Genomic DNA, 26461 nt, shown 5'->3' on the forward strand with positions numbered 1-26461 from the left:
ATGGCGGCAGAGGCTTCGACGGCTCCGCCCGCCTTGTCTTCCTACGGGCAGGTCGGGTGTAAGAGTCGGTATTGGGGCACCTCAGAGGTTCAGTGTGCTCGGTGTGGACGGAGGGTGTCCAGAGCTTCCGGTGAGGGCCCGAGGTCGGCTCCGCGTCCCTGCCTCTGCCTGGGCTGGCGTTGGAGGTGGACCTAGGGTAGTTAGGCCTGTGTGCCGGCTGGGGCCGAGGAGGCACGTGCGCGACGGGCTTGGGCAGCTGGAGCCTGTGTGGAGGACACTGCCTCGCAGGCCAGAGGCCTAGGCCCAGCCCTAAAGGGCTGCCGGGACCCCTTCCCACCCCCACCCCACTCCTAGCCCTCCGCGGCTTCTCCATCCCCCGTGGGAGGACGGAAGACAGGTGGTCCCAGGGCCGTGGAGGTGCAGGCCTCTATCATGTCCCGCTATGGCAGGGCGAGGTCTCACCATTCCTCGGTTTGGTAGATTCGTGAAAGAGCAGGCTAAGGGCACCCACAGTCCCCCTGTCGCTGTTTTGCAATGCACAGTGAGTTTTTGCTAACTGTGGTCTTCCTAGCCTGCAGTAGGCCCGGGGAGCTTCATCTTCCTTCCTGTCAATCAAAATCAAAAACCAAAGAGTGGAAAAGTTAGCATTGTGGTCAAGAAGGAATGAAACTTGATTGCCTTGGGTAATTTTTGTTGGAGTAACAAGTAGAGCGCTATGAATAGTTATTGCGGTTTTTTTGGTTTTTGTTTTGAGGACTTTTAGTTTGTTTTGCCATCATGTATTGCACTCTGATTTACAGTATACAAAATGAGTACAGGTTCAATTTTGTTGTTTGTTTCCTTTTTATTTCTTTTTCCTTCTTCCTTTCTCTCCCTTCTCTCTCTCCTCTCCCTCCCTCAGCTGGGGATGAAACCAAGCTTGCTAGGCAAGCATCCTGCCACTGAGCTCCATCCTTTATCTTTTTGAGTTTGAGTCTCACTATGTAGTCCCCAGGCTGGCCTCAATGCAGTCCTCCTGCTTTTATCCTCCTGAGTGTTGAGACTGCAAGCATGGGCCACCACCCCGGACTCTCAAGTTATTTTAATGTAACTTGAAATACCCTAGAGTGCTATGCCTGACAGTAATGAGTTGGTGACTTAAAATCTTGGAGCTGCCAAAAATTCTTATTACTTGATGTAACTATTTAATGATTATATACTTTCAAAGTAAACATCATTCAGTCAGTTTCTTAGCCCTTTCAAGATGGACTTCATTTATGAGATAAAGGTTTTCTAGAGAAAGCTAGTTGTGTTTTCTGGGGAGAACCAAGTTTCTCCTACCCAGAGTTTTCACAGCTGCTGTTAACATAGAAAATGTCAATTTTTAATGAAATAATATAAAGTTCTTAAACATGACCTTTCTTAAGTTTAGCAAGGATTTATTTTAGTATTACAGGATAAAGTAGAGAGAAATAGAAAAAAGGGAAAAAAGTAAGACAACTCCTAAACGTGACCTTGTAAAACTGGTGGTTCTTTTGTGGCACTTGTATGATGATACTTAGAAATACTCAATTAGAAGAACCAGAATTCATATAGAATTGTGAAAGGGCTTCACAATCTGAAGTGCATCACAGGTTATTCCAACTTTCAGTATACAAGAAATTATATGAAAATAGTTTAGAATTTTGATTTCTTTGGTAGTATCTCTGGAATTTAAATCGGGCTGTAAAATATAGCAAGATTATTAAACAAGTTTCATATATTTCACTTGACTGGAAAAATTGAAAATGCAATTATTGTAATTCTGTGAGAACTAAAATTTCTTGCTAGTAAAAACTTATTTTTTCTAATTTCCTTTTCCCTTTTGTTTTCTTGAAAAAAAGTTTTTAAAATGACAGTTCTTTTACATAACTAAAACAAATGTTGATTGTGTTAAACTTCGAATTCTACTTAGCACAATTAAATCTTAATAGTAGGTTTTCGGCCAAGGTTTTGATATTTCCTTTAATAAATCCTGGGTTTGTAGAAATGATCTTTAGGTGGGTCATGTGTGTGATAGTAGTAGCTTCTATTGGCTTCTATTCTGGTTTCTGCCCTTCCTAACATGTTAGATTATTATAAAAGCATTCTTCCTAGTGTTTCATTTCGAGGATTCCCCAACGCCTTCATAAGATGGGAAATACAAATTCTTTGAGGGTAGTATGTATAATCTAGTAGACTTAGAAGAAGGTTGGGATCTCAGTTAAACCATTTAATTATCAAAATCACCAACATGTTTCCTCGTCTTTAGGTTGGACCAGATATTCCCAGCCTACTTAGCCATGTTTACTTAACAAAGATCAAATGAACTATGTCAGAGCACTTTGTAAGTTTATAAGATATGGTAAATTCATAGTATTTTAGGTACAAAATAACCGTCTGAATTAATGAAAACATTATCATGAAACGCTGCCTGATTTTGCTCTCTCCTGCTGATTTGTATAGTTTCTCCTGAATTTTTCCCTTTGATTTGCTTCCCATTAACATTAAAAACTGTGGAAAGTTTAATTCACGATACAATTTCATCAATAGGTCGCCACCATGAACTTCAGTGTGGACACCCTTTTTGTGAACTGTGCTTGTTAGTACCTGAAGAATACAGCACAATTAAATGCCCCAATTGTGAGGTAAGTTTTGTAATTTTTTCATGTTGAATACATTACAGTCTGATCTGAAAGGTTAAAATGTTAGAGAAATAAAACATACTTCCAGTTAGAATCTAAAAGCTTGCATTTTGGCTGCAAAGAAGCCTAACAAAAGACAAAACTTTGCCCATCCATTTTATAATTGTTCAAAGTGATGAAACTAAAGGACTAAAGTCATGTATACAGCCACATATTTTGACTCTTTGGATACTTCTGTGGAAAACTACCTCTTTTTATTTGTTTCAGTGGGGACTATTCTTTTCAAAAGCCTTACTCCCATTCCCCTTCCATACTAATACCATGCCTCTCAAGTCTTTGTGTTATCAAAATTGCATTTGTAGAGATGCTATACTATAAAAAGGCAGGGAAGCAAAACAACTGCCTATTCAAATGAAATACAGAACAGTTCCATAAGGACTAAAATGTACCAACCCATGAGAACAAATAAAAATTTTTGGTTTTGTTTTGGTGGTACTGGGGTTTGAACTAAGGGCTTTGAACTTGCTAGGCAGGCACTTTACCACTTGATCCACGCCCACAGCCCTGTTTTGCTTTAGTTGTTTTTCAGATAGCTTTGTGTTTTTGCCAAACTGTGATCCTTCTTCCTATGCCTCCCAGAACCTGGAATTACAGGCATGAACCATCATATCCAGCTTGATTGAGATGAGGTCTCATTAACTGTTTGACCAGGCTGGCCTCAAAGTGTAATCTTCCTAATCTCCGCCTCCTGAGTAGCTGAGATTACAGACATGAACCACCACACCCGGCCTCAAGTGAAGATTTAAAAATATATGCTAGACATCTTTTGCATTTACTACAAATACAAGTGTAATTCAATTTAAATAATATATTTCCAGAAAGTTGACTTCATCGAAAAATTTTTAATCTGTAAACTCAAAACAATTGGGTTTGTATCCACTGTTTCTGTGCCAGTGGGCAGACAATGGAGGCATAAGAGCTAGAATACAGTTCTCGTTTTGTCAACCTAGTCTGAGCTTCCTCATTTGTGATATGGAAATAATACCTGCTTTGTCTTATCTCATAGGATCATAAGAATCAAATCTGAATGATATAAAAGTTCTCTACAAGCTTCCCGACTATTAAAATAATCCATTATGTAGGTATGGATTAACTGGTTTGTAGGTTAGATAAAATAAAAATGTATTGTGATTTCTAAAAGTTTTCATTACAGCAAAACATTTACATATTAGGAACTCTTTTGGAATTACAAGTTATGCCTTTTATTGTGGGAAATTCCTATTTCCTTTTTTTTTGACATGGGATTCCTCAGATGTGCAAGGTTACATAGTTAGGACAGAGACGACCCCTCCCCCACTCCTGTGTTTGTGATGGTAAATGCTGACAGTTATAGTCTTGTGATGAAGGAAGAATAAGAGAAGGGAAAAAGGAGCAGGCAGCTAGGACCATCTCTGGCTGTATCCATCTTTTTTTAAAAATTATCATATAATAGTCATACAGGGGGATATGTTGTGATATTTACGTATGCGTTTATAATATATCTTAGATTTTCCACCTCCATTGGTTGGGAAAGTGGCTACATTTAGATTCTCCAAATACCTGAATAGTCCTTATTTAAAAGATTCCTTTAAGAAACCTTCTTGAAATTATTACCATCTTTGTAAAATTTTATTTATTTATTTTTTTTGGTAGTACTGAGGTTTGAACTGACACTTGCTAGGTCATGCTTGCTGGGCAGGCACTTAACCACTTTAGCTACTCCACCATCCCTGTTTTGTGTTAGGTATTTTTGAGATAGGGTCTCTTGAACTATTTGCCTGGGCTATCTTCGAACTACAGTGCTCCTCATCTCTGCCTTCTGAGTAGCTAGGATTGCATACAGGTGTGAGCCACCAGCACCTAGTCTAAAGTTTGATTTTTATTGGTACTTAATATTTGGAATACAGTATAGAGAAAATTTAGAGGAATCTAGTCAAATTAATGGAAAGTATAAATTTAAGGAATGTTTATTAATTTTGAATAATGTGTGTGGTCTAAAAAGTAAGATTTAAATATTTATATTCACAAAATATTTAAACTTTTGTAAATTAAATCTATATTCATGAAGTTAAACCTATATAAATAAAACTTTTGGTAAATTTGACCACATTTGAAGTCTAGAAAAACATGAAAGTAGAAGAGGACATTAAGGAAAAGGAAGAGAATGAGGGGTACGGAAAAGAGAGAATAAGAGTAAGGAGGTAGGTGAATATGACGAAAGTATATTTATATGAATGTGTAAAAATGTCACAGTGATGGTCCCATCAAAAAAAAAGTCACAATGAAACCCAATATTTTGTACAACTAATATTCACTGATCAAAGAATTTTGACCATACTTTTTTACTTACAAACAAAAACACCATAAATAAAATTTAAATGACAAAATATGAAGAGAAAAGAAAACCTTTATTATATATGTTACAAGTTAGGAGTCTTTATACAACTTAACTGAAATCTTTTCAGTCATTTAACATTTTCTTAAACTTCCTGGAAGAAATGTCCTGTATCAAATCTGTAGTAACATTAACCTCTTATGAAATGCTAAACCAGCAGGGGATTAACTGGATATGCAATTTCATAACTAACTAGAAGTAAAATGTTTAGCCCCCTAATTTGGGGGAGGTGCTTAAAAATATCGCTCAGTTCAATGTGATTTGTTAAAAGTAACCCTTCTCCCTGAACTATGCTAATAATGCATAGCTAGCCTTGAAAGAATGTCCTGTTCCCCACCATTGATGTGTATTTCACAAAAAAGGGAGACTGTGACACTTAGTAGTCTGCCTTTTCTTTCTCTCTCTCATTTTTTTTTTTTTTTAGTATTCTGAATTTTTTTTCAGTAATGGGTAGAGGTACATTGTGGCATTTACACAGGTTATTACAATGTATCAAATATACATGAATTCACTTCCTCAACCATTCTCCTTTACTCCCCTCCCCCGATTCCTGGAGTTGTTTCAACAGGTATCATTTTTGCATTTACTTACATGTGTACACATTTTACTGCACTGTATTTACCCTCCTACCCCATTTCCCAAACACCTCCCCCATTTCCCCAACACCTCCCTCCCACTGGTGCCAGCTCTCCCCCTCTGCCTTTTTTCTTTTAGCAACATTCACCTGTTCTTAAGAAATTAGCTCCTACATTTCTTTAAAGGCTATGTAGTAAACCTTTGTATGTAAATGATAAAAGATTTTTTTACCTTAATTTTGCACAATTCTTCAAGCCCATCATCCAAAAAAAAAAAAATCTCATCAATTTTGTGATTTCTAGCACAAAAGAAATCCAAGTTTGGCCAGTTTTGTGACTCACATCTGTAATCCCAGCTAATCTGGAGGCAGAGAATGGAAGATTCTTGGTTCAAGGCCAGCTTGAGCGAGAAAGCTAGCAAAACCTTCATCTCAATTAATAAGCCCAGTATGGTCATTCACAACTGTGATCCCCAGCTATGAGGGAGGCAAGCCATTGGGAAGATGGAGGTCTGAGGCTGGCACCCATCAAAAACACGAGACCCTGTCTCAAAAATAACTAAAAGCAAAAAAAACAGTTGGCAGAGTGACTCAAGTGGTAGAATGCCTGTCTAGCAAGCATGAAGCCCTGAGTTCAAACCCCAGGAAGAAGTCATTGTTTGGACTTGTTCTGTTTGTTTTAATTTTTGGCAGTTTAATGGATAAAGAAATAATGTATCTTATTTTAAATTGCAATTCACTCAACTACCAGTGAAATTGAGCATGTTTTCATATGTCTAACTTGCTAGTTTTTCTTCCTGAGGATCTTTAATAGATCCTTTGTGTATTTTCCTTTTAAATTGTCATTTTCCTCACTTGTAAGAATACTTTGTGTGATAGGGATATTAACACTTTGTCCCATGTGGCTATTTTCTCCCACTCTTTCACTTTTGATTTTTGTTACATTTAGCCATTCAGAAATGTTTCTTTTAAATAGTTTTTCCTCTCCTTTGTGACTTCTTAGGTTTTCTTTGTTCAGGCAGACCTTCCTCAAATTCATAAATATATGTCTCTTCAATGTTTATCATGCTTTAAAAAGGTACATTTTAATCCTTTTGTATTTCAGAATGACTACCAAACTTTCCCACACGATTTATTGAATAATCCTTCTTCTGTTGGTTGAAATGGCACTTGTATTCTATATGTAAATCTTTTTCAAGGCTGTCTTCTGCTTATTGACTGTGTTAAGTACTGTAGTGTTTTAATTACAGTAGTGTTATAATAGTCTGATCCAGTGGAATAAATCCCTACTGAGTTATATGTTAAATTTTTTGTAAGAGTGTGATATATATTTTTTCCGTTTGAACTTGTAGAATTATTTTAATTTTACGTTAGATGGATTTCAGGATATTGACTGTCTGTCTCCAAGAGTCTGACATGATTCTTCTGATTATTCAATTCTTGTTTTATCACCTCCAATAACTTTTTGTGAGTTTATATTATTTATTCCTAAGTGTTTCATAGTTTTGAACACATCAAGATATTATTATACATTTTTACAGTGAACTTTTAAATTATTTTTTCAAGGGTTCCCTTTAGAATTGTGTCAGAATGAGGTGTTTTAGTTAATGTTCTATTTAATTAATAGTTGCTAGACTGACTTTTTTTTTTAAAAGATAAAATAGGGCAAAACCATCTTGTAGGTTCAGTTTTCCCCTTGACTTAAAGAGGATTTCAGAATGTTTAAGGATATTCTTAACTTTATGAATGGCACATTTAACATAGTTGTTTGGCTACTAGGTAAATGGAATTTATTGAATGATTTTGTGCTTGTTTTTATTTTACTTGATTTTATCTTTGGTTGGTACTGGGGGTTGAACTTAAAACCTTGTATTTGCTAGACAGGCCCTCTACCACTTGAACCATGCTCCCAGCCCTTGTTTTTCTTTTTAAATCTTATTTTGTCCTTAGGTTGCTACACCTATAAATATGAGACAAGGATACTACCCAGTAGATGGATATATTAAAGAAGATTCTTCTATGGACAAATTGCAACCGAAAATGTATGTTCTATGTGCATTTATTTTAGCTTTAAAGTTCAACCTATTTCTGAAATAATTTTAGAGTTGTTGATAAAATGTCATTCTTGGATCTATTGTTTATAGAGTTCTATTTAAGTTCATAATTTGTCTTGGCTGTTGGTGGAATGGAAACTAATGTTGCTAAAGAAGCAGCATTGATTTGTCTTATTTAAAGGGAAGGAAAGAATGAGAAAATTTACTACATGAGAATGAGAGGCGGAGGGGACAGTACTAGCAAAACTTACTGCTTCTGGGCCATAACTTTATAGAGAAAAGATTATTTCTCTGATGTTAAGAATAGCACAAACACAGTTGTGGGAAGAGGTGATTTATAAAAAGAAAAATAGTAACTTTGTGATTCTTTTATTCATTTTTCCATTCTAATAAGATGCAGAAAATGTAGGTGTTAATAAATGCTTTCTTTTAATTAGTAAATAGATTATTTAAAAACATACCTGAGCTAGAGACAACTGTTATGTTACTTTTTTTTGCACTTAGCTGTATTTGTTTCTCCTGCTAAGTCTATAAGACCCTTATGTGATTATAATAAACCCTTAGGAATCCTTCTGCCTCATTGTGAATCAGTGACCATAGGCCTTGTGTCCATGGAGTAGATATTTTTATAAAATTTAGGGCTCCCAAATTTAAAAACTTGCAAAAGTCAACCAGATGACTACTAGGTAACATAGACTGAGTCTAAACGATAAATAGTAAGTATTGTGGCAAATCAAGAGGACTGACTGACTCTTCCCCACCAAAGAAGGCAGCCTCCAGTCTACGCAGGCCATTGTTGATATGTGTTAAGACCAACCCAGTGTTGCCAGATCTTTTTCTTTTTCCTAAGACAAACTAGAGATCTGCATTTCTTTGTGAAATTTTCTGACTTAAAACACCATGCAAATCAAATCAGATTGTATTCTTGTCGAGATATGTGTAGTATCTAATAGAGTTACAAAGTGAAATTTACTTTCAGAGGTAAGCAAATTCATTACCAGAAAGTCCCCAAATTTCTTCCAAATTACCATTTTTAAATTAAGTTTTCCATGTATACTTAATGTTAGAAATTCCTAGTCCTTAATTTAAATGCAGTTTGGTTTAAAATAATTATATATTTTTAAATTATAGTATTCCTTGATTCATAATGTATTTCTTTTCTGTTTTGTCTTTAATATTTTAAACAGGAATTGAATAATGGGATCCTTAGGGCCATGTACTCATACATTTAAGAAATATGAATATTGTTGGATGTGGTGACACATGTTTGTAATCCCATTGCTTTAGGAAACTGAAACAGGAGACTTGAGAATTGGAGGCCAGCATAGCCTACATAACAAGACCCTGTTGCAAAAAATAGCCACAGAAAAGAAAAACATGAATTTTCTCTGTTCAAAATAATAGAATGTTTTAAAATTACTTAATCTTGTATTTCTCTCTATAAGAGTAATATATTTAAACATCTATAAACCATAAGGTTATTATTAACTTATTCAGCAAACACTTAAGTGCTTACTGTGTGCTGGCCAATTTAGAGATAAGTATAAAAATCAGTCAAAACTCAGCTTCTTTGGACAAGAAAATACAACTAACCTTTTCTTTACAATTAACTAGGTAAATTCATTGCCTTTTTGTAAATTACCCAGGGTTATCAGTACATCTATTTAATAGCTGACATTTCTATGTATAACTACTTCTAATGTATGTGTATAATTTCTTACTTTAATTGAGCTTAAGACATTTCAGTCATTGTCAATACTGATACCAGAAAATACCAGGTAAGGAGAGGTAACTAAGAAATTAAAACACATATAACTTCAAGTCAATATTAGGAATTTAAGAAGTTGAATTCTTGGTTAAAATTAAGTTTATATGAAAGCATATTTACTCTTTTATTCTCTCTCCTCTCTTAGAGATAATTGAGACCCCACTGTGCATGTTTTGATAAATCATGAATTTTTCAATAGGCAATAAAAATCAGATTATAAGGTTAAGACCATTATATTTTTGCAAGTATTTAAAATAATATATTTGACCTTTTTCAGGATAAAGAATTGTTCTCCAGACTTTAAAAGAACGGGTGATCAGCTAACTGTTGGTTTAGAACATTCAACCTCCATACACAGGACTGTTCTGAGCTCATCAGCTATAACGTCGGTATGAAAAATGTTGATCTTGAAGTATGATGATACTAACCATTGGCTCTATCCCTGGTAGCTTAACTTTTCTTCTCCTCCTCTCAAGATTCCTATAATTGTAGATTGTTTTTGGAACTTAAAGGCAACAGATATACACCTACTCTCCTTATTGAATCTTTTGTTTTATTCTGTGTTTGAACTATTCTAACCTATACTCATTCTCTTTTCTTCCTAACGGCAGCCCTTTAACTGACTCTTCTTCAGAGTTCTTGATATTTACTTGAATGTATCTTCTTCCCTTTGAACCTAGTACTGAATCCAGATTTTGTGAAACATGTACAAAGTACAACTTTCTAAATTCTAAGTATAGCTTTCCAGTTATTTTAATGGCAACCAAAGGCCTAATTGCATTTGTTGTTGTTGATGATACTATTATTGTTGTTGAAGGTTGAATTTACCTGTTACTCTTCCTGATAATTTTGAGATCAGAAATGCAAAAAAACTCCAAAATGTAGCAGAATGAGTTGTGAAATCTCTTTGTTAAGATCACTAATGAACTTGGAGGGCAGGGAGCTATCTTAATCTTGCTCTTTTTTACTTCATTTAAATCTTAACAGAGACAAATTATAATATATTTTTTAAATATAATTTTTGTATGTGTGTACTTACTGCCAAGATAAATCATCCAAGATAGTTTGTAAATTTAAAAATGGATGTGAAGCATAATCCTGTCTTTTAGAAGTATGACTTTATGGCCTGGCGTGGTAGTGCATGCCTGTAATCTTAGCACTTAGGCTAAGCAGCTGAGGCAAGAGGATCACAAGTTTGAGGCTACCCTGGGATACATAGTGAGACCCTGTCTCAAAAAAAGAATATATGCGTATATGTTTATCTAGAGATAGAAATAGATCTTTTATGGAAAAAATCTAGCATGCTATAACCGAGTCAAAATGTTAATGCTTTTTATTTCTGGGTTAGCAGAGTTAGAAGTGTTATTTTGGGTGCTTATTTTAAGATTTCTGCAGCAGCAGTGCATTGTTCTTGTAACTAAAAAGGTAGCTTGACATTTTTGCAACTATACTATATATATAGGCATCTATTTTTGTATTTTATATTTGTATGTGTTTCTCCTCAGGAGACTAAAATTACAGAAGAAATTGATGAAGCATTGAAGATAGCAGGCTATAATTTTGAACAATTAAGTATTGCTCTAAAAGTAAGCATTTTGAATGATTAAATTCAATCACAAAGAGAAGCATAACATGCACTCTTTAAATGTGTACATTTGGATGTGTTATCACTGGGGTTAGAATTTAGCACTGTGTTAACTATTCCAACCTAGTAATAGAGAAACATAAGAAAGAATTGATTGGATTTGTAGCATTGTTGTGTTAGGAACCTAATGAAATTGGAGATTAGTACGAAACCATGACTTGTATTTTTTGTACAAGACTGAATGTTATCTTTGAAGCATCCCAGTTCATTGCCTGGCTGTATCCACCAGCTGAGAGAATCTTATTTTCTGTATGCTTTACCTGACAAGAGACTCATTCATTTGATGACAGGGAACAAGCTCTTAAACACCCAGCAACAACAAATTTATAATTAAAGAGTCAAGTTTTTTGGCTGCTTTTTTGCAGAAAAGGACAGAACATTTTGATTGGCTGAAAGTCACTATAAAAAGGCAGATTTCTCAAAAGGAATAGGAAATATGATAAAAGGACAGAAGAATGAGAGAAGAAAAACATTTGAGAAGGAAGGGTAAAAAGAATGTTACCTGTGATGAAAACTAGGTGTAAGATAATAAGTACTAGATGTAGTGAGAAAAACTAATCTGTGGTAAACTGAGTGTGGGACTTTAACATCTGAATCTGGAAGAGGGCACAGTTCAGCTCAAAGGGGCAAAATACATCCACCTCACCCCAACTTTCTCAAAGCCAGCATCAACTCTTAAGATAAAAATATAATCTCAATATCTTCTAAGTCACATACGTGTGAGACTCAGGATAGGATTTATCCTGAGAAAAATTACTTTTCAACTGTGAGCTTGTTAATGTAGACAAGAAATTATCTGCTTCTAGAACACATTAGTTAGGCTGGGGATGTAGCTCAGTGGTAGAGTGCTTGCACAAGGCTCTGGGTTTGCTTCTCAGCACTGAAAGAAAAAAAGTGAGACAGGTGTGGGATAGACATTCCCATTCCAAAAGGTAGAAATTGGAAGGAAAAGAGGGGTCATGCATTTTTAAATTGTTTAAAAATGCAAAGAAACATGGAATAGCTAACATTTTAATTCAAGTGTGGTTTCTCTAAGTTTTATTTGGGGTTGTTTGTTTTTGTATTTTGTTTCAGAGAATCCTACCACAGAAATTCAGCTGTCTAGCATGTATAGAAACAGGACAATAAAGCCTATTAATTTGTAAAAAAAAAAAAAAAGAAAGAAATTCAGCTGTCCAAAGTAATTTGTGTCCTATAATGATAAAAAGGATAAGAAAAAAACAGTTTAGAAAATTTTCAGTGGGTTTTTTTTCTTAACCAAATTATCAATACAGAATGTCAACAAGATGTCTTGCTGACAAGTACCAAGATTTAAAGTTGAATTTTTAACTTTTCTGTTTATTACCTTATCACCTATTGTGTTGTTATTTTGAAAAGAAGGTACTGATAGTACAACTTCTGCAAGGTAAAAATACCAAATTAGATTTTGAATTGCTTTTTCCAGATGCTTGATTGTACACAGAATAAAACAAAAAAGGAGACAAACAGTCTTATAGAGGTTGTGGAGAAACAATTTGATAAACTTTTTGCTTCTCTTGATTCCAGGTAATTTAAAAATGTACACTTAATGAAAATGAAGTTTTAAACATTAATGTGTCATTCTATTCCTTTGTTTGGTTGAAGTAAGGAGTAACTTTTAAACAAGTTTGCAAAGTAGTAAGTCCCTATAGACTGATTTTTACAACTTCAAAATGAAAAGTAATTCATACTTTTAATTTTTTTTTTTTTTTTGCTATTTACCTACCTTCTGGTCCCAAAGCTAACTTTTTTTTTTTTTCACACACCAAAGCTTTTTATTGTATACTTTTAAAACTTACTTAGACCTTTATATAACATACTAAACCCCTTTTTTTTTTTTTCATTTTTCTTTTATTATTCATATGTACATACAAGGCTTGGTTCATTTCTCCCCCCTGCCCCCACCCCCTCCCTTACCACCCACTCCACCCCCTCCCGCTCCCCCCCCCTCAATACCCAGCAGAAACTATTTTGCCCTTATCTCTAATTTTGTTGTAGAGAGAGTATAAGCAATAATAGGAAGGAACAAGGGGTTTTGCTGGTTGAGATAAGGATAGCTATACAGGGCATTGACTCACATTGATTTCCTGTGCGTGGGTGTTACCTTCTAGGTTAATTCTTTTTGATCTAACCTTTTCTCTAGTTCCTACTCCCCCTTTCCTATTGGCCTCAGTTGCTTTAAGGTATCTGCTTTAGTTTCTCTGCATTAAGGGCAACAAATGCTAGCTAGTTTTTTAGGTGTCTTACCTATCCTCACCCCTCCCTTGTGTACTCTCGCTTTTATCATGTGCTCATAGTCCAATCCCCTTGTTGTGTTTGCCCTTGATCTAATACCCACATATGAGGGAGAACATAAGATTTTTGGTCTTTTGAGCCAGGCTAACCTCACTCAGAATGATGTTCTCCAATTCCATCCATTTACCAGCGAATGATAACATTTCGTTCTTCTTCATGGCTGCATAAAATTCCATTGTGTATAGATACCACATTTTCTTAATCCATTCGTCAGTGCTGGGGCATCTTGGCCAAAGCTAACTTTAAACTCAAAAACCCCCTCCCCCTCCTCCCCTCCCTTCTCCCTCTTCTTTCTTCCTTCCTTCCTTCCTTCCTTCCTTCCTTCCTTTCTTTCTTTCTTTCTTCTTCTTCTTTTCTTATTCTCTCTTTCTTTCTTCTTCTTAGTACTAGAGTTTGAACTCAGGGTTTCATGCTTGCTAGGTAGGTGCTCTACCTGTTGAGCCACTCCACCAGACCTTTTTTGTGTTGGGTGGTATTTTCAACATAAGCTCTCAAGAACCATTTGCCTGGACTGGGTTCAAACTGTGATCTTCCTGATCTCTTCCTACCGAGTAGATGGAATTACAGGCATGAGCCATTGGTGCCCGGCTCCAAAGCTCTGTTATATTATTTTTAATCACATTACGGATTCCCTCCAGTATGTATTTCAAGAACAGGCTATAAAACTTGTGACATACTCATAGTAATATATTTAGTAATGTTACTTGTCCATTTGACTTCTTAGACCAATACTTTAAAAAAGCAAACAAAAGAAACTCCTTCCCAGCACTTGAGAGGCTAAAGCAGAAGGATCATGAGTTTGAGGCCAACCTGGGCTACATAGTAAGTTGAGGCTAACCTGGACTACATAGTGAAACCCTGTCTCAAAAAACAAAATATAACAAAAACAAATCTCCTTAGGATGCGTGGCACATAGAGTCAGTCTACAATGCATTCATTAGTTGGTGTGTGTGTGTATGTTACAGGGGGTCAAACCTAGGGTCTCAGGTGTTCTTGGCAAGTGCCCTATACTGAGCCACATCTCCAGCTTACTCTCCAAGTTTGTGTCACAACACATTTACTTTTTAATTATTTAAATACTCAAGTGACAGTATTAAGTCTTCTAATCTGTAATCCCCATAGGACATGGATAGGAGGTTTTGTTTTTGTTTTTTCTTTTTCAGTGGAAAAATATTCATTACACAAAATTTATCTTTTTAACTACTTTTTTCCTCTCTGAGAAGCAATTTCATTTCTTTTAAGCCATTTGTTTTGTTTTTTTGCTGCATGGGGGATTGAACTCACGGCCTCTTGCTTGCTAGGCAAGTGCTTTACCACTTGAGCTATGCCCCTCAACCCTTTTCACTTTTTAGTTTGTTTTTCAGATAGAGTCTCTCACATTTTCCTGGGCTGGTCTGTGATCATGACCCTCTTAACTCTGCCTCCAGAAGTAGCTGGGCTTGGCTTGGTTTTTTTTTTTTCGCAGTGCTGTGGTTTGAATTCACAGGCTAAACCTTTAGCCAGTCCACCACCTCTTTTTTGTGATTGGGGTTTTTTTTTAAGGTAGGGCTGACTTTGAACCACTATCCTCCTTATCTCTGCTTCCTGAGTAGCTTGGATTACAGGGATGAAGCCACAAGCACCTGGCTACTTTTTAAGCAATTTATAAGTATACAGTTTCGTGCCATGAAGTAATTCTGTGTTTAACTTTTGAGGAACTATAAAACTGTTTTCCACAGTAACTGCATATACCATTTTACTTCCCCACCAACAATAAACAGGCATTCCAATTTCTCTGTATCATCAACAATATGAATTTTTTTCAGTTATCTATCTTTATGGATATGAAGTACTATCTCATTTTAGCTTTGATCTGTATTTCCCTAATGAGTACTGATGTTGAATATCTTCACATTTATTTATTGACTATATATCTTCTCTGAAAAAATATCCAAGTCCATGTCCATTTTTAATTGAGTTGTTTATTGTTGGGTTGTAGAATTTCTCAATTGTTCTGTATATTAAATCCTTATCAGATATATGACTTCCAAATAGTTCACCCACTCAGTTGGTATCTTTTCATTCTCTTGATAGTGTCCTTTGATTCATAAAAGCTTTTGAGTTTATGAAGTCCAGTTTATCTGTTATTTCTTTTGTGGCTTGTGCATTTTGTGTCATCCCTCCCAAATTATTGCCAAATCCAACATTATGCTGCTTTTTCCCCCATGTTTTCTTCTAAGAATTTTATGGTTGGTAGTTCTTACATTTAGATCTTTGATCTATTTTAGTTAATTCCTGAATATAATTTAAAGTAACGGTTTTTTTGAATTAGATATCCAGTTTTCCCAGCATCATTTGTTGAAAAGACCCATCTTTTTCCTCCATTGAATGGTCTTGGCATCCTTGTCAAAAATCAGTTCACCTTATATATGAAGGTTTAGTTCTGGGTTTTCAGTTCTATTCCATTGATCTATATATGTATGTCCTTATGCCAGCACCATACTATTTTGATTACTGTACCTTTGTAGTAAGTTTGGAATTCAGAAAGTGTGAGTCTGCCATCATTGTTGTTGTTTTTCAAGATTGTTATGGCTATTCAGCATCTCTTTTAAGATTCTACATCATTTTTAAGGTATGTTTTGTGCAAGAAATGTCATTGAGATTTTGATAGGGATTATGTTTATTGGTAGATCACTTTGAACAGTAGTAACCTCAATATTAAGTCTTCTAATTTGTAAATATATCTTCTCATTTTTATATCTTTAATTCATTTAAGCAATTTTGTGTTGTTTTGGCATACAAGTCTTTAGCTTTCCTTAGGTTTATTCCTAGGTGTTTTGTTCTTTTTTATCTTATTTTTGGCAGTACTGGAGTTTGAACTCAGGACCTTGTGCTTGCTAGGCAGGCTCTCTCCCTTTAAGCCACACTCCTAGCCCTGGTATTTTTAGTTTTTATGTTTGTACATACTGTCTGTACATATTTATGAGTTACACTGTGATGTTTTTATTTTGATTCATGGATAGTGATCAACTTGTGGTAATTAGCATATCTATCACCTTAAACTTTTATCATTTCTTTTTGGTAAGAATAATCAAATTTTGTTCTCCTAGCTATTTTGAGATCGATCAATTGATCTATAGTATATTATTAATTGTATTCACCAGAGTGGATATAATACTGCCATATAATAACTGGAGCTTATTCCTCCTATGAGACTATAATATTGTACCATTAATTGATCTCTCTCTTCTCCCGTCTCTCTAGTTTCTCTATTAATGCCCAATTTCCTTGGGATCCCAAGGAAAAAAGTATATTTATGAGTGAGATCATGTGGTAGTTGTCTTTCTGTGGTTGAGTCATACTAATATAATGTCACAAATGATAGGAGTTCATGCTTTTTACACCAGAATAGTATTCCATTATGTACTTATACCACATTTTCTTTATCTGTTCATCTGGATGGACATTAATCCTGGCTATTGTGAATAGGAATACAGGTATCTTTTTGACAAATTGATTTAATTTTCTTTGGGTATATATCCAACAGTAGGATTGCTGAATTCTGTGGCCTTCCCTTCCCTTTTTTCTTCTTGTCTCTTTCTTGACTTAAAATCTCCATATTTTTAGCCAAACATATTCTGTATCTTCAATAATGGCAGAACTAAGATACAGGCCCACCAATAGTGAACAAGGGTTTCTCTTTGTCCACATCCTTATCAACACTTACTATTTTTAGTCTTTTTGATAATAGCCATTCTTACTGGGATGAGGGTAATAATGTCATCGTGGTTTTGATTTGCATTTTTCTAATGATTAATCATGCTCAGTTTTCATCTTTCTTAGTCCATTGACATGTCTTCTTTTGTGATTCAGATCATTATTCCATTTTTTAAATTGGGTTATTTGGGTTTTTGCACTTGAGTTGTTTTACATGTGAGTCCTTATATATTCTGGTTATTAACTCTTCTTAGATGTATAATTTGCCATTATTTTCTCCCATTCTCTAGGTTGTGTTTTTGCTCCATTGTTTCTTTTGCTATACACAGTCTTTAGTTTGATATAGTCCCATTTGTCAATTTTTTGTTGCCTATCCTTTTGGAGTCATATCCAAAAACACCACTGCCCAGACCAGTGTCCTGAAAGTGTTTGCCCAGTGTTTTCTGTTTCAGGTCTTTACATTTAAGACTTTAATCCATTTTGAGTTGATAATTGTTTTGTAGTTTTCATCATAGAGATCTTTCACTTCTTTGATTAAATTTATTGCTAGCTTTTTATAGCTATTGTGAGATTGTTCTCCTGATTTCTTTATTAGATAACTAGTTATTAGCATGCAGAAATACTACCGACTTTCTGCAGCTTTATTGAATAGGTTTATTAGTTCCAGCAGTTTTTTTAGTGGAATTTCTAGATTTTTAATATGTAAGATAATGTTATCTGCAAAGGACAGTTTAACTTCTTACTTTTCAGTTTGAGTGCCTTTCTTTCTTTCTCTTGCCTAATTGCTCTGTCTAGGACTTCCAATACTTTGTTGAATAAAAGTGGTAAAAATGGACATCCTTGGATTCTTCCACATCGTAGAGGAAGTTTTCCCTCATTCAGTATGATGTGAGTTTATCATATGTGACATACTGTGTTGAGATACATTCCTTCTATACCTGCTATAGCTGGGATATCGAATGTCCCCCAAAGGCCCTTGTGACAAAGGCTTAATGCTTATCCCAGCATTATTGGGAGATGATAGAGCCTAGCAGAAATTAGTTAGGTCATTGGAGCATGCCCCTGAAGGACATATTAGGACCCCAGCCTCTCTTCTTCCTTTTTCTTTGCTTCCTGGTTACTGTCAGTTGAGCATCTTCCTCTACCACAGGCTCCTGCCATGATGTACTGCCTTGCTCATTAGCTCAAAAGCAACCAACCATGGACTGAAACCTCCAAAATTGTAAGCCAAATAAACTTTTTCTGCTTTTAAGCTGCTTATCTCAAGTATTTGTTACAGTTACGGAAAACTAATACCTAATTTGTTGAAAGTTCTTTATCATAAGGGGATATTGAATTTTATCAAACATGTTTTCTGAATCAATCAAAAGAATCATATGGTATATTCTTTCCTTCTGATTTTTCTTGGAGTTTGTTTGGATTCTGTTAGTGTGATGTGTCTCATTTATTGATAAATGAATGTTGAACTATCCTCACAACTCAGGGATGAATCTCACTTGATCCTAGTGACCTTTTTAAGGTGGTGTTTAATTCAGTTGACCAATATTTTGTTGGGGATTTTTGTTTTTTGTACACCAGGGATATTGGTCCACAATTTGCTATTTTTGTTGAGTTCTTACCTAATTTTGGTATCAGGGTAATTCTGGCCTCATAGAATAAGTTTGGAAGAATTCCTTCTGCTTGAGTATTTTTTTAAAATAGTTTGACAGCAATTGGTATTCTTCTTTAAATGTTAGGTAGAATTCTATAGTGAAGCATCAGGTCCTGAAGTCTTTGATAGAAGACTTTTTATTACTGATTCAATGTCATTGCCTGGAATTGATTTGTACAGGTTTTCTGTTTCTTCATGATTCAATTTTGGTAGTTTGTGTCCATATCTTCTAGATTTGTCTGTTTGTTGGTATATTAGTTATTCACAATAATTTCTAATGCTCCTTTCCATTGCTGTAGTTGTAAGGTCATTTTTTTTTTCAATACTGAGGTTTGATATCGGGGCTTTCTTGCTTGTTAGGTAAGCACTCAACCACTTTGTCACTTGAGCCTTATGCCCAACCCCTCTTTGCTTTAGTTATATTTTTGCATAGGGTCTCAAAGAATTTTTGCCCAGGTCAGGCCTTTGGACCACAGTCCTACTTATGCCTCCCACCTACCTGGGATTACAGGCACATTAAGCCAATCCCAGCTTATTTGTTGAGAGGTTACTCCTCTTTATTTTGCCTGGACTGGCCTGGCCTCAAAGTGTGATCCTAGTAATCTCTGCCTACAAAGTAGCTGGGATTACAGCATGAGCCACCACACCTGGCCTTTTTTGAATTGTGTTTGACTGGAAATCTCTGTGCTTGCAGTCTTGGTTGTTGACTTTCCTCTGGCTAAGGAATTTTTCAGTTAATATTTCCTTAATGTTTTCTGGCTATCTCTCTTCTCCCTTCCTTTCTCTTCTTTTCTTTCTCTCTCTCTGTACTGTACACAAATTCAGTGACCTAGATGAAATGTGCAAATTTCTAAGAAACAAATAACATGTCAAGAGTGACCCATGAAGAATTAGAAAATGTAAACAGACTTATAGCCAGTAAGGAGACAGAATCAGTAATCAAAAGTAACAAATAAAAGCCATGAGCCAGATGGCATTACTACAATGAAATACTTGACATGGGCTACTTATACAGCAAAGAGGGTTAATTTTGGCTCATGATTCTGGAGGTTCAAGTCCAAGATGGGGAGGATTCACTGTTTGGGCCTATGGGGAGGGCAGCTGCACATTATGGTGGGAGCAAGAGGTCACTCTCAAACCAGGAAGCAGAGGGAAGGGAAAGATGAGGTTCCACAATCCCTTGTGAAAGCATGTTTCAGAAGGACCTAAGGTTCTACCTCTTAAAGGACCACGGAACCTCTCAAAACTACCACCCTGCAGACCAAGCCTTTACATGTGCCCTCTGAGGAACACACATCCAAATAACAGCATCTGGCGAATTATACCAAACATTCAATGAAAAATTCACACCAATCCTCTCCAGATTCTTCCAAAATACCAAATAAGGTGGGGACACTTCCTAACTCATCCTATGAAGGACAGATACTACAAAGAGTGGGAGGATCACAGCCCAAGGCCAGCTGGGAGCAAAAATGTGAGAGCCTATATGCAAAAAAGGACTAGGGGTGTGGCACAAAGCCCTCAGTTCAAACTCCAGTACAGAGAGAGAGAGAGAGGAGGAGAGGAGAAGGGAGGGGAGCAGAGGGGAGGGGAAGGGAAAGAAGAGAAGAGGAGGGGAGAGGGAGCCAGAAAGCATAGTTAAGGAAAAATTAGCTGAAAAATTCCTTAGCCAGAGGAAAGTCAGCAACCAAGACTGGAAACACAGAGATCTCAGGTCAAACACAATTCAAAAAAGGAGTTCATCAAGACATATAATAATCAAACTATCAAAAATCAAAGACAGTACATGCTCAGTAGCTCACATCTGTAACCCCAGCTAATGGAGAGGCAGAGATCAGTAGGATCATGATTTGAGGCAAGCTAAGGCAGAAAGTTGGCAAGATCCCATTTCAACCAATAAGCTGGGTGCACACCTGTCATCCCAGCTATGTGGGAGGCCTAAATAGGAAGATTGTCATCCAGGTCAGACTGGGCAAAAATTGAGACCCTATCTGAAAAATAACTAAAGCAGAAAGGGCTGGAGGCATGGCTCAAGTGCAAACACAAGGCCCTTAGTTCAAAAACCCCAGTTCTGTCAGGGGGAAAAAAATCAAAGGCAAAGGAAAAATTCTAAGAGCAGCAAGAGATAAGAAATACTTCACTTATAAAGGATTCCCAATACAGCCAGAAACCAGTGGCCCATGCCTATAATCCTAGCTACTCGAGAGGCAAAGATCAGGGGGATTGCAGTTTGAAGTCAACCTGGGCAAATAGTTCACAAGCCCCTATCTCAAAAAGCCCTTCACAAGAAGTGACTTGTGGAGTGAAGGACTGGTGGAGTGCCTCAAGGTGTAAGTCCTAAGTTCAAGCCCCGTACTACAAAAAAAAAAAAAAAAAAGAATTCCCAATACAAATAACAGTAGAGTTTTTAGCAGAAAACCTGTAGACCATAAGCATAAGATAATCTATTCAAATTGCTGGTGGAAAAAAATAAAGCAAACCAAGAATCTGTACTTGGCAAAGCTATCCTTTAGAAAAATGAAAGCTGGGGGAATTCATTAACATCAGACCTGTTCTGAAAGAAAGTCTAAAAGGAATACTCCAAACTGAAACAAAAAACCATGAAAACATCTGAAGATACGAAATTCATAGGTAAAAGTAAACATATACAAAACTTAAAAATTTTAGTAGCATAATTCTAGGGAAGAAACCACTTATACCGTAAATAGGAAGATTAAACAACAAAAACAAATTTAAATAGCAAGTTACTAATGAGTAAGCAATATAAAATACATAAATTGAGAGATCAAAACTTCAAAATGTCGAGTCAGGTGTGGTGGCATACACCTATAATCCTGGCACTTGGGAGGCCCAGATAGAAGGATTTTTGAGTTCGAGGCCAGCCTGGGCTAAATGGTGAGACCTTGTCTCAAAAAAACAAAGCAAGAGCTAAAGGTATAGCTCAAGCAGTATAGTGCCTGCCTAGCAAGCATGAAGCTATAGGTTCAAACCCCAGTACCACAGAAAAAAAAAAAAAGCAAAACAAAAATTCAAACTGTAGGGAAGAATGAACTTAAAGTATAGAATTTCTCCTTTCTTTCTTTAATCAATGTCAAAGTAGCTATCTGTTTAAAAATAAAATGTCATAACTATAAGATGTTTTTAATATGTTTTTAGTAAGTTTTATGGTAAGCATAAAACAACTCATAATAAATACACTAAAATTGAAAAGAAATAACAGTGCACTGCTAGAGGAAATCACTTAACCACAGGAGACAGTAAAAAGAAGAAAAGAAAAAGGAGTCTACAAAAAAACTAAAAATCAAGCAACAAGATGGCAGTAGTCTTTACCACCAATAATTACTTTGAGACATGCTTTGTAGAACACACAGGAGGCTGAGGCAGGAGAACTCTGCTATGTACTAAGACTCTCTCTTGAGAAACCAAAATAATAATCATGAGAATGTAGTAATAATAATCGTTGAATGTGAATTGACTAAAGTAAAAGGCACAGAGTAGCAGAATAGGAGGGGAGAACCCATTATGCTTCCTACAAGACTCTCATTCATAAGGACACACACAGACTAAAAGAGAATGGATGGAAAAAAGATAGCCAGTGTAAGCAGAGATCAAAAAAAAAAGGAGTGGCTATACTTCAAGTATACAAATAATAAACCTGAAATAAAGTTTAAATTTAAAAAACTATAAAAAGAGACAAATGCTTATTATGTAATGATAAAGGGGTCAATATAACAAGAAAATAGAACAATTACATATGCACCCAACATTGGAGCACCTAAATATGCAAAATAAACATTAATAGATCCCAAGAGATAGATTACAGTACAGTAACAATAGAGGACACAACACTCTGCTTACATGACATCAGTGGATATATCATTCAGACAAAAAAAATAAAACTGGGATTTAAATCACATGCTGGGGAGGGGAAAAAAGGGAGAATAATGAAGGAGATGAGCCAAACTCGGGTACATCATACACATATATGGAAATGTCATAATGATATCCCCTGTGCAATAAAAAGAATGTAAAATCTTAGAAAAATAAAACTATTTGCTAAAACAAACAAACAAACCCTACATGTTGGACCAAGTGGACCTAACAGATCATAACATACAATAGCTACACAATCCACATTCTTTTCAAATGCTCAAGGAATATTCTCCACAGCAGCTCATGTGTTTGGCAATAAAACAAGTCTTAACAGATTCAAAATACTGAAATAACATCAGGTATCTTTTCTGGCTAATATGGAATGAAGCTGGAAGTTAACAACAGGAGGAATTCTGTAAACAGTGGAAGTACATGGAAGTAAACCAAGATGCTCCTAAACAACAAATGAGTCATTGAAGAAATTAAAAGAGAAATTAAAAAGTCTCTTCAGACAATAAAATGGAAATACAATATACCAAAACTTATGGGATATAGCAAGAGAAGCTCTACAAGGGAATTTCATAGCAATAAACACATCATCAAAACAGTAGGAAGCTGGGCATGGTTGCACATGTCTGTAAATCCCAGCACTAGGTAGGCTGAGACAGAAGGATCGTAAGTTTGAGGCCAGCCTTGGCTACAATGAGTTTCAGGCCTGTGTAGCCACACTCTGGGGTTTGAACTGAGGGCCTTGTGCCACACCCCTAGTCCTTTTTGCTTTAGTTTATTTTTCATATAGGGTCTCACATTTTTGCTCCCAGCTGGCCTCAGGCTGTGATCCTCCCACTCTTTGTGGTGTCTTTCCTTCATAGGATGAGTTAGGAAGTGTCCCCACCTTATTTGGTATTTTGGAAGAATCTGGAGAGGATTGGTGTGAATTTTTCATTGAATGTTTGGTATAATTCGCCAGATGCTGTTATTTGGATGTGTGTTCCTCAGAGGGCATATGTAAAGGCTTGGTCTGCAGGGTGGTAGTTTTGAGAAGTTCTGTGGTCCTTTAAGAGATAGAACCTTAGGTCCTTCTGAAACATGCTTTCACAAGGGATTGTGAAACCTCATCTTTCCCTTCCCTCTGCTTCCTGGTTTGAGAGTGACCTCTTGCTCCCACCATAATGTGCAGCTGCCCTCCCCATAGGCCCAAACAGTGAATCCTCCCCATCTTGGACTTGAACCTCCAGAATCATGAGCCAAAATTAACCCTCTTTGCTGTATAAGTAGCCCATGTCAAGTATTTCATTGTAGTAATGCCATCTGGCTCATGGCTTTTATTTGTTACTTTTGATTACTGATTCTGTCTCCTTACTGGCTATAAGTCTGTTTACATTTTCTAATTCTTCATGGGTCACTCTTGACATGTTATTTGTTTCTTAGAAATTTGCACATTTCATCTAGGTCGTTGAATTTGTGTACAATTATTAATAATCTCTTATAATCCTTTTTACTTCTGGAAAATTGATAGTTATGCCCACTTTCTGAATTTAGTAATTAGATTCTTTTTTCTCAGTCAGTGTAGGTAAGTTTGTCATAGTTTTAATCTATTTAAAGAACAACTTTTTTATTTCATTTTTCTGTATTCTCCTTTGGGTTTTTTGGTTTTTTGGGTTTTCTTTGTTTTTGCTGTACTGGGGTTTGAACTCAGGGCCTCACACTTGCTAGGCAGGTGCTCTACCACTTGGGCCATTCCACCAGCCCCTGTTCTCCATTTTCTTTATCCATACTCTAATCTTTATCTACTTTGTGCTATCTTTCAGGTTAGTTTATTGTTTTACTAGTTCATTAAGATATAAAGTTAGGCTGTAAATTTGAAAGCTCTTTTTAAATATGACTTTATTGCTATAAATGTGCTTCTTACCACTACTTTCATTGCATCCTATAAATTTTTTGTTTTTATTTCATTTGTCTCAAGATAGTTTCCTAATTTCCCTTGTGATTTCTTCTTTGACCCATTCAGGTTTAGGAATATATTATTTAATTTTTACATAATTGTAAATCTTGTTATTTTCCTTCAGTTAATTATTTCTAATTTCATTTCATTGTGATCTAAAAAAAAAGTCCTTTGTGTGATTTTAATCTTTCGGTATGTTAAGACTTTGATGTGAGCTGCTGGAGTGGCTCAAGTGGTAGAGTGCCTGCCTACCAAGCATGAGGCCCTGACTTAAGCCCCAGGACTACAGGGGCTGATCTTGAGCTTACAATCCTTCTGCCTCAGCTTCCCACGTGCTGAGTCTGTGAACATGCACCACCATACCTGGCAGTCTTTAGATCTAAAATGAGTTCTGGCTGGTGTTGTAGCTCAGTGGTAGAATACTTCCTAGCCTCTCTGTGTGTTTGTGTGTGTGTGTGTATAGGTTTAATCATCACTATACTTGGGTTTGAACTCAGCCTTGTGTTTGCTAGGCAAGCAAGCACTGTACCACTTGAGCCACACCCCAACTTTTTCTGTATGTTTTATAGCTTTTTTTGGTTGCTGTTACTACCTTCCTTTATGTTTACTTGACTTTTTTGTAGTGATACAATTCCTTTTTTCTTTTCATGCATATTCTATAGATAGCTTCCTTGGGGGTACCCATGAAGATTGCATATAACATCCTAAGGTTATAACAGTCTGTTTCAAGTTAACACCTTAACTTCAGCTGCATACAAAAATTCTTATTTCTATAATGTCCCTTTTATTTTTTGAGACTACAAACTACATAGATTTATAGTCATTTTATATATTTGTCCTTTATATCCCCTAGAAAATATAAAATTACAATCCAAAATTAGACTGGTTTTATATTTGTCCATGTTTTTGCCTTTGCAAGAAGTGTTTTTATCTTTGCAATGCATTACTACATAGCCTTCTTTCATTTTAAGGTGAAGGACTTTAGTGTTTCTTGTAAGGCTCATCTGTTGGTAATGAACTTCCTTAGTTTCTGTTTATCTGAGAATGTTTAAATTTTTCCCTCATTTCCAAAGGACAGTTTGTTATGTATAGAATTCTCAGGGTTTTGTTTTTTTTTTTTTCTGATCACTTTACATATATCCTTCTATTACCTTCTGGCCTGCAAGGTTTCTGCTCAAAAGTTGACTTATAATCTTACTGGGTATCATTTGTGTAAGACAAATTGCATTTCTCTTGCTGGTTTTAGGATTTTCTGATAGTTTTTTCAAGAGTTTTATCATAATGCATCTTGGGTCTCTGAGTTTATTTTACATGGAGTTCCTTGAGCTATTTGATTTGTAGGTTCCTGTGTCATTAAATTTTATACTTTTTTTTCCCCTTCAAATCTCTGCTTCTTTCTCTCTCCTTTCTCCTTGCATACCACTCAATGCATTTGTTGGTCACAAGTCCCTTAGGTTCTGTTCTTGTTTTTCTGTTCCTCAGACATGATAATTTCAATTGTACTGCCTTCCAAGTTCACAGATGCTTTCTTTTCCCTTCCCGTTCCTTTTCTTACTGTGTAGCCCAGACTGGTTTCAAACTCACAATTCTTCTGCCTCAGCCTCCTAAGTGAGTGCTGGGATTATAGTCAAGCACTACCATGCCCAGCTGAGTCTTTCTTCTGTCTATTCAAATCTCAGGGACTCATAATTTCTAGACAGCATTCTACCTCTTGAGCCACACCATAATCCCCCCCTTTTTTGCTTTAGTTATTTCAGATAGGGTCTCACAGTTTTGCCCAGGATCAGCCTCAGATTGCAGTCCTCCTACCTATGGCCTCCCTGGTAGCTTGGATGATAAAAGCGTACCACCCACACCCAGCTCGTT

General features: G+C 36.0%; 1 protein-coding gene across 2 annotated transcripts in view; it reads left to right on the plus strand.

The window, feature by feature from the left end:
* Rnf17 (ring finger protein 17) overlaps nt 1-26461 on the plus strand; it is a 124023-nt gene continuing 97562 nt past the window's right edge. For both annotated transcript variants that reach the window (XM_074042830.1, XM_074042831.1), the window contains exons 1-6: nt 1-130; nt 2551-2645; nt 7601-7692; nt 9750-9861; nt 10978-11058; nt 12562-12662. In XM_074042830.1, the coding sequence (XP_073898931.1) occupies nt 1-130; nt 2551-2645; nt 7601-7692; nt 9750-9861; nt 10978-11058; nt 12562-12662 (611 nt within the window). The remainder of the gene's footprint in view (nt 131-2550; nt 2646-7600; nt 7693-9749; nt 9862-10977; nt 11059-12561; nt 12663-26461) is intronic.

Source organism: Castor canadensis, chromosome 10, assembly GCF_047511655.1.
Source record: "Castor canadensis chromosome 10, mCasCan1.hap1v2, whole genome shotgun sequence".
Taxonomy (NCBI): domain Eukaryota; kingdom Metazoa; phylum Chordata; class Mammalia; order Rodentia; family Castoridae; genus Castor; species Castor canadensis.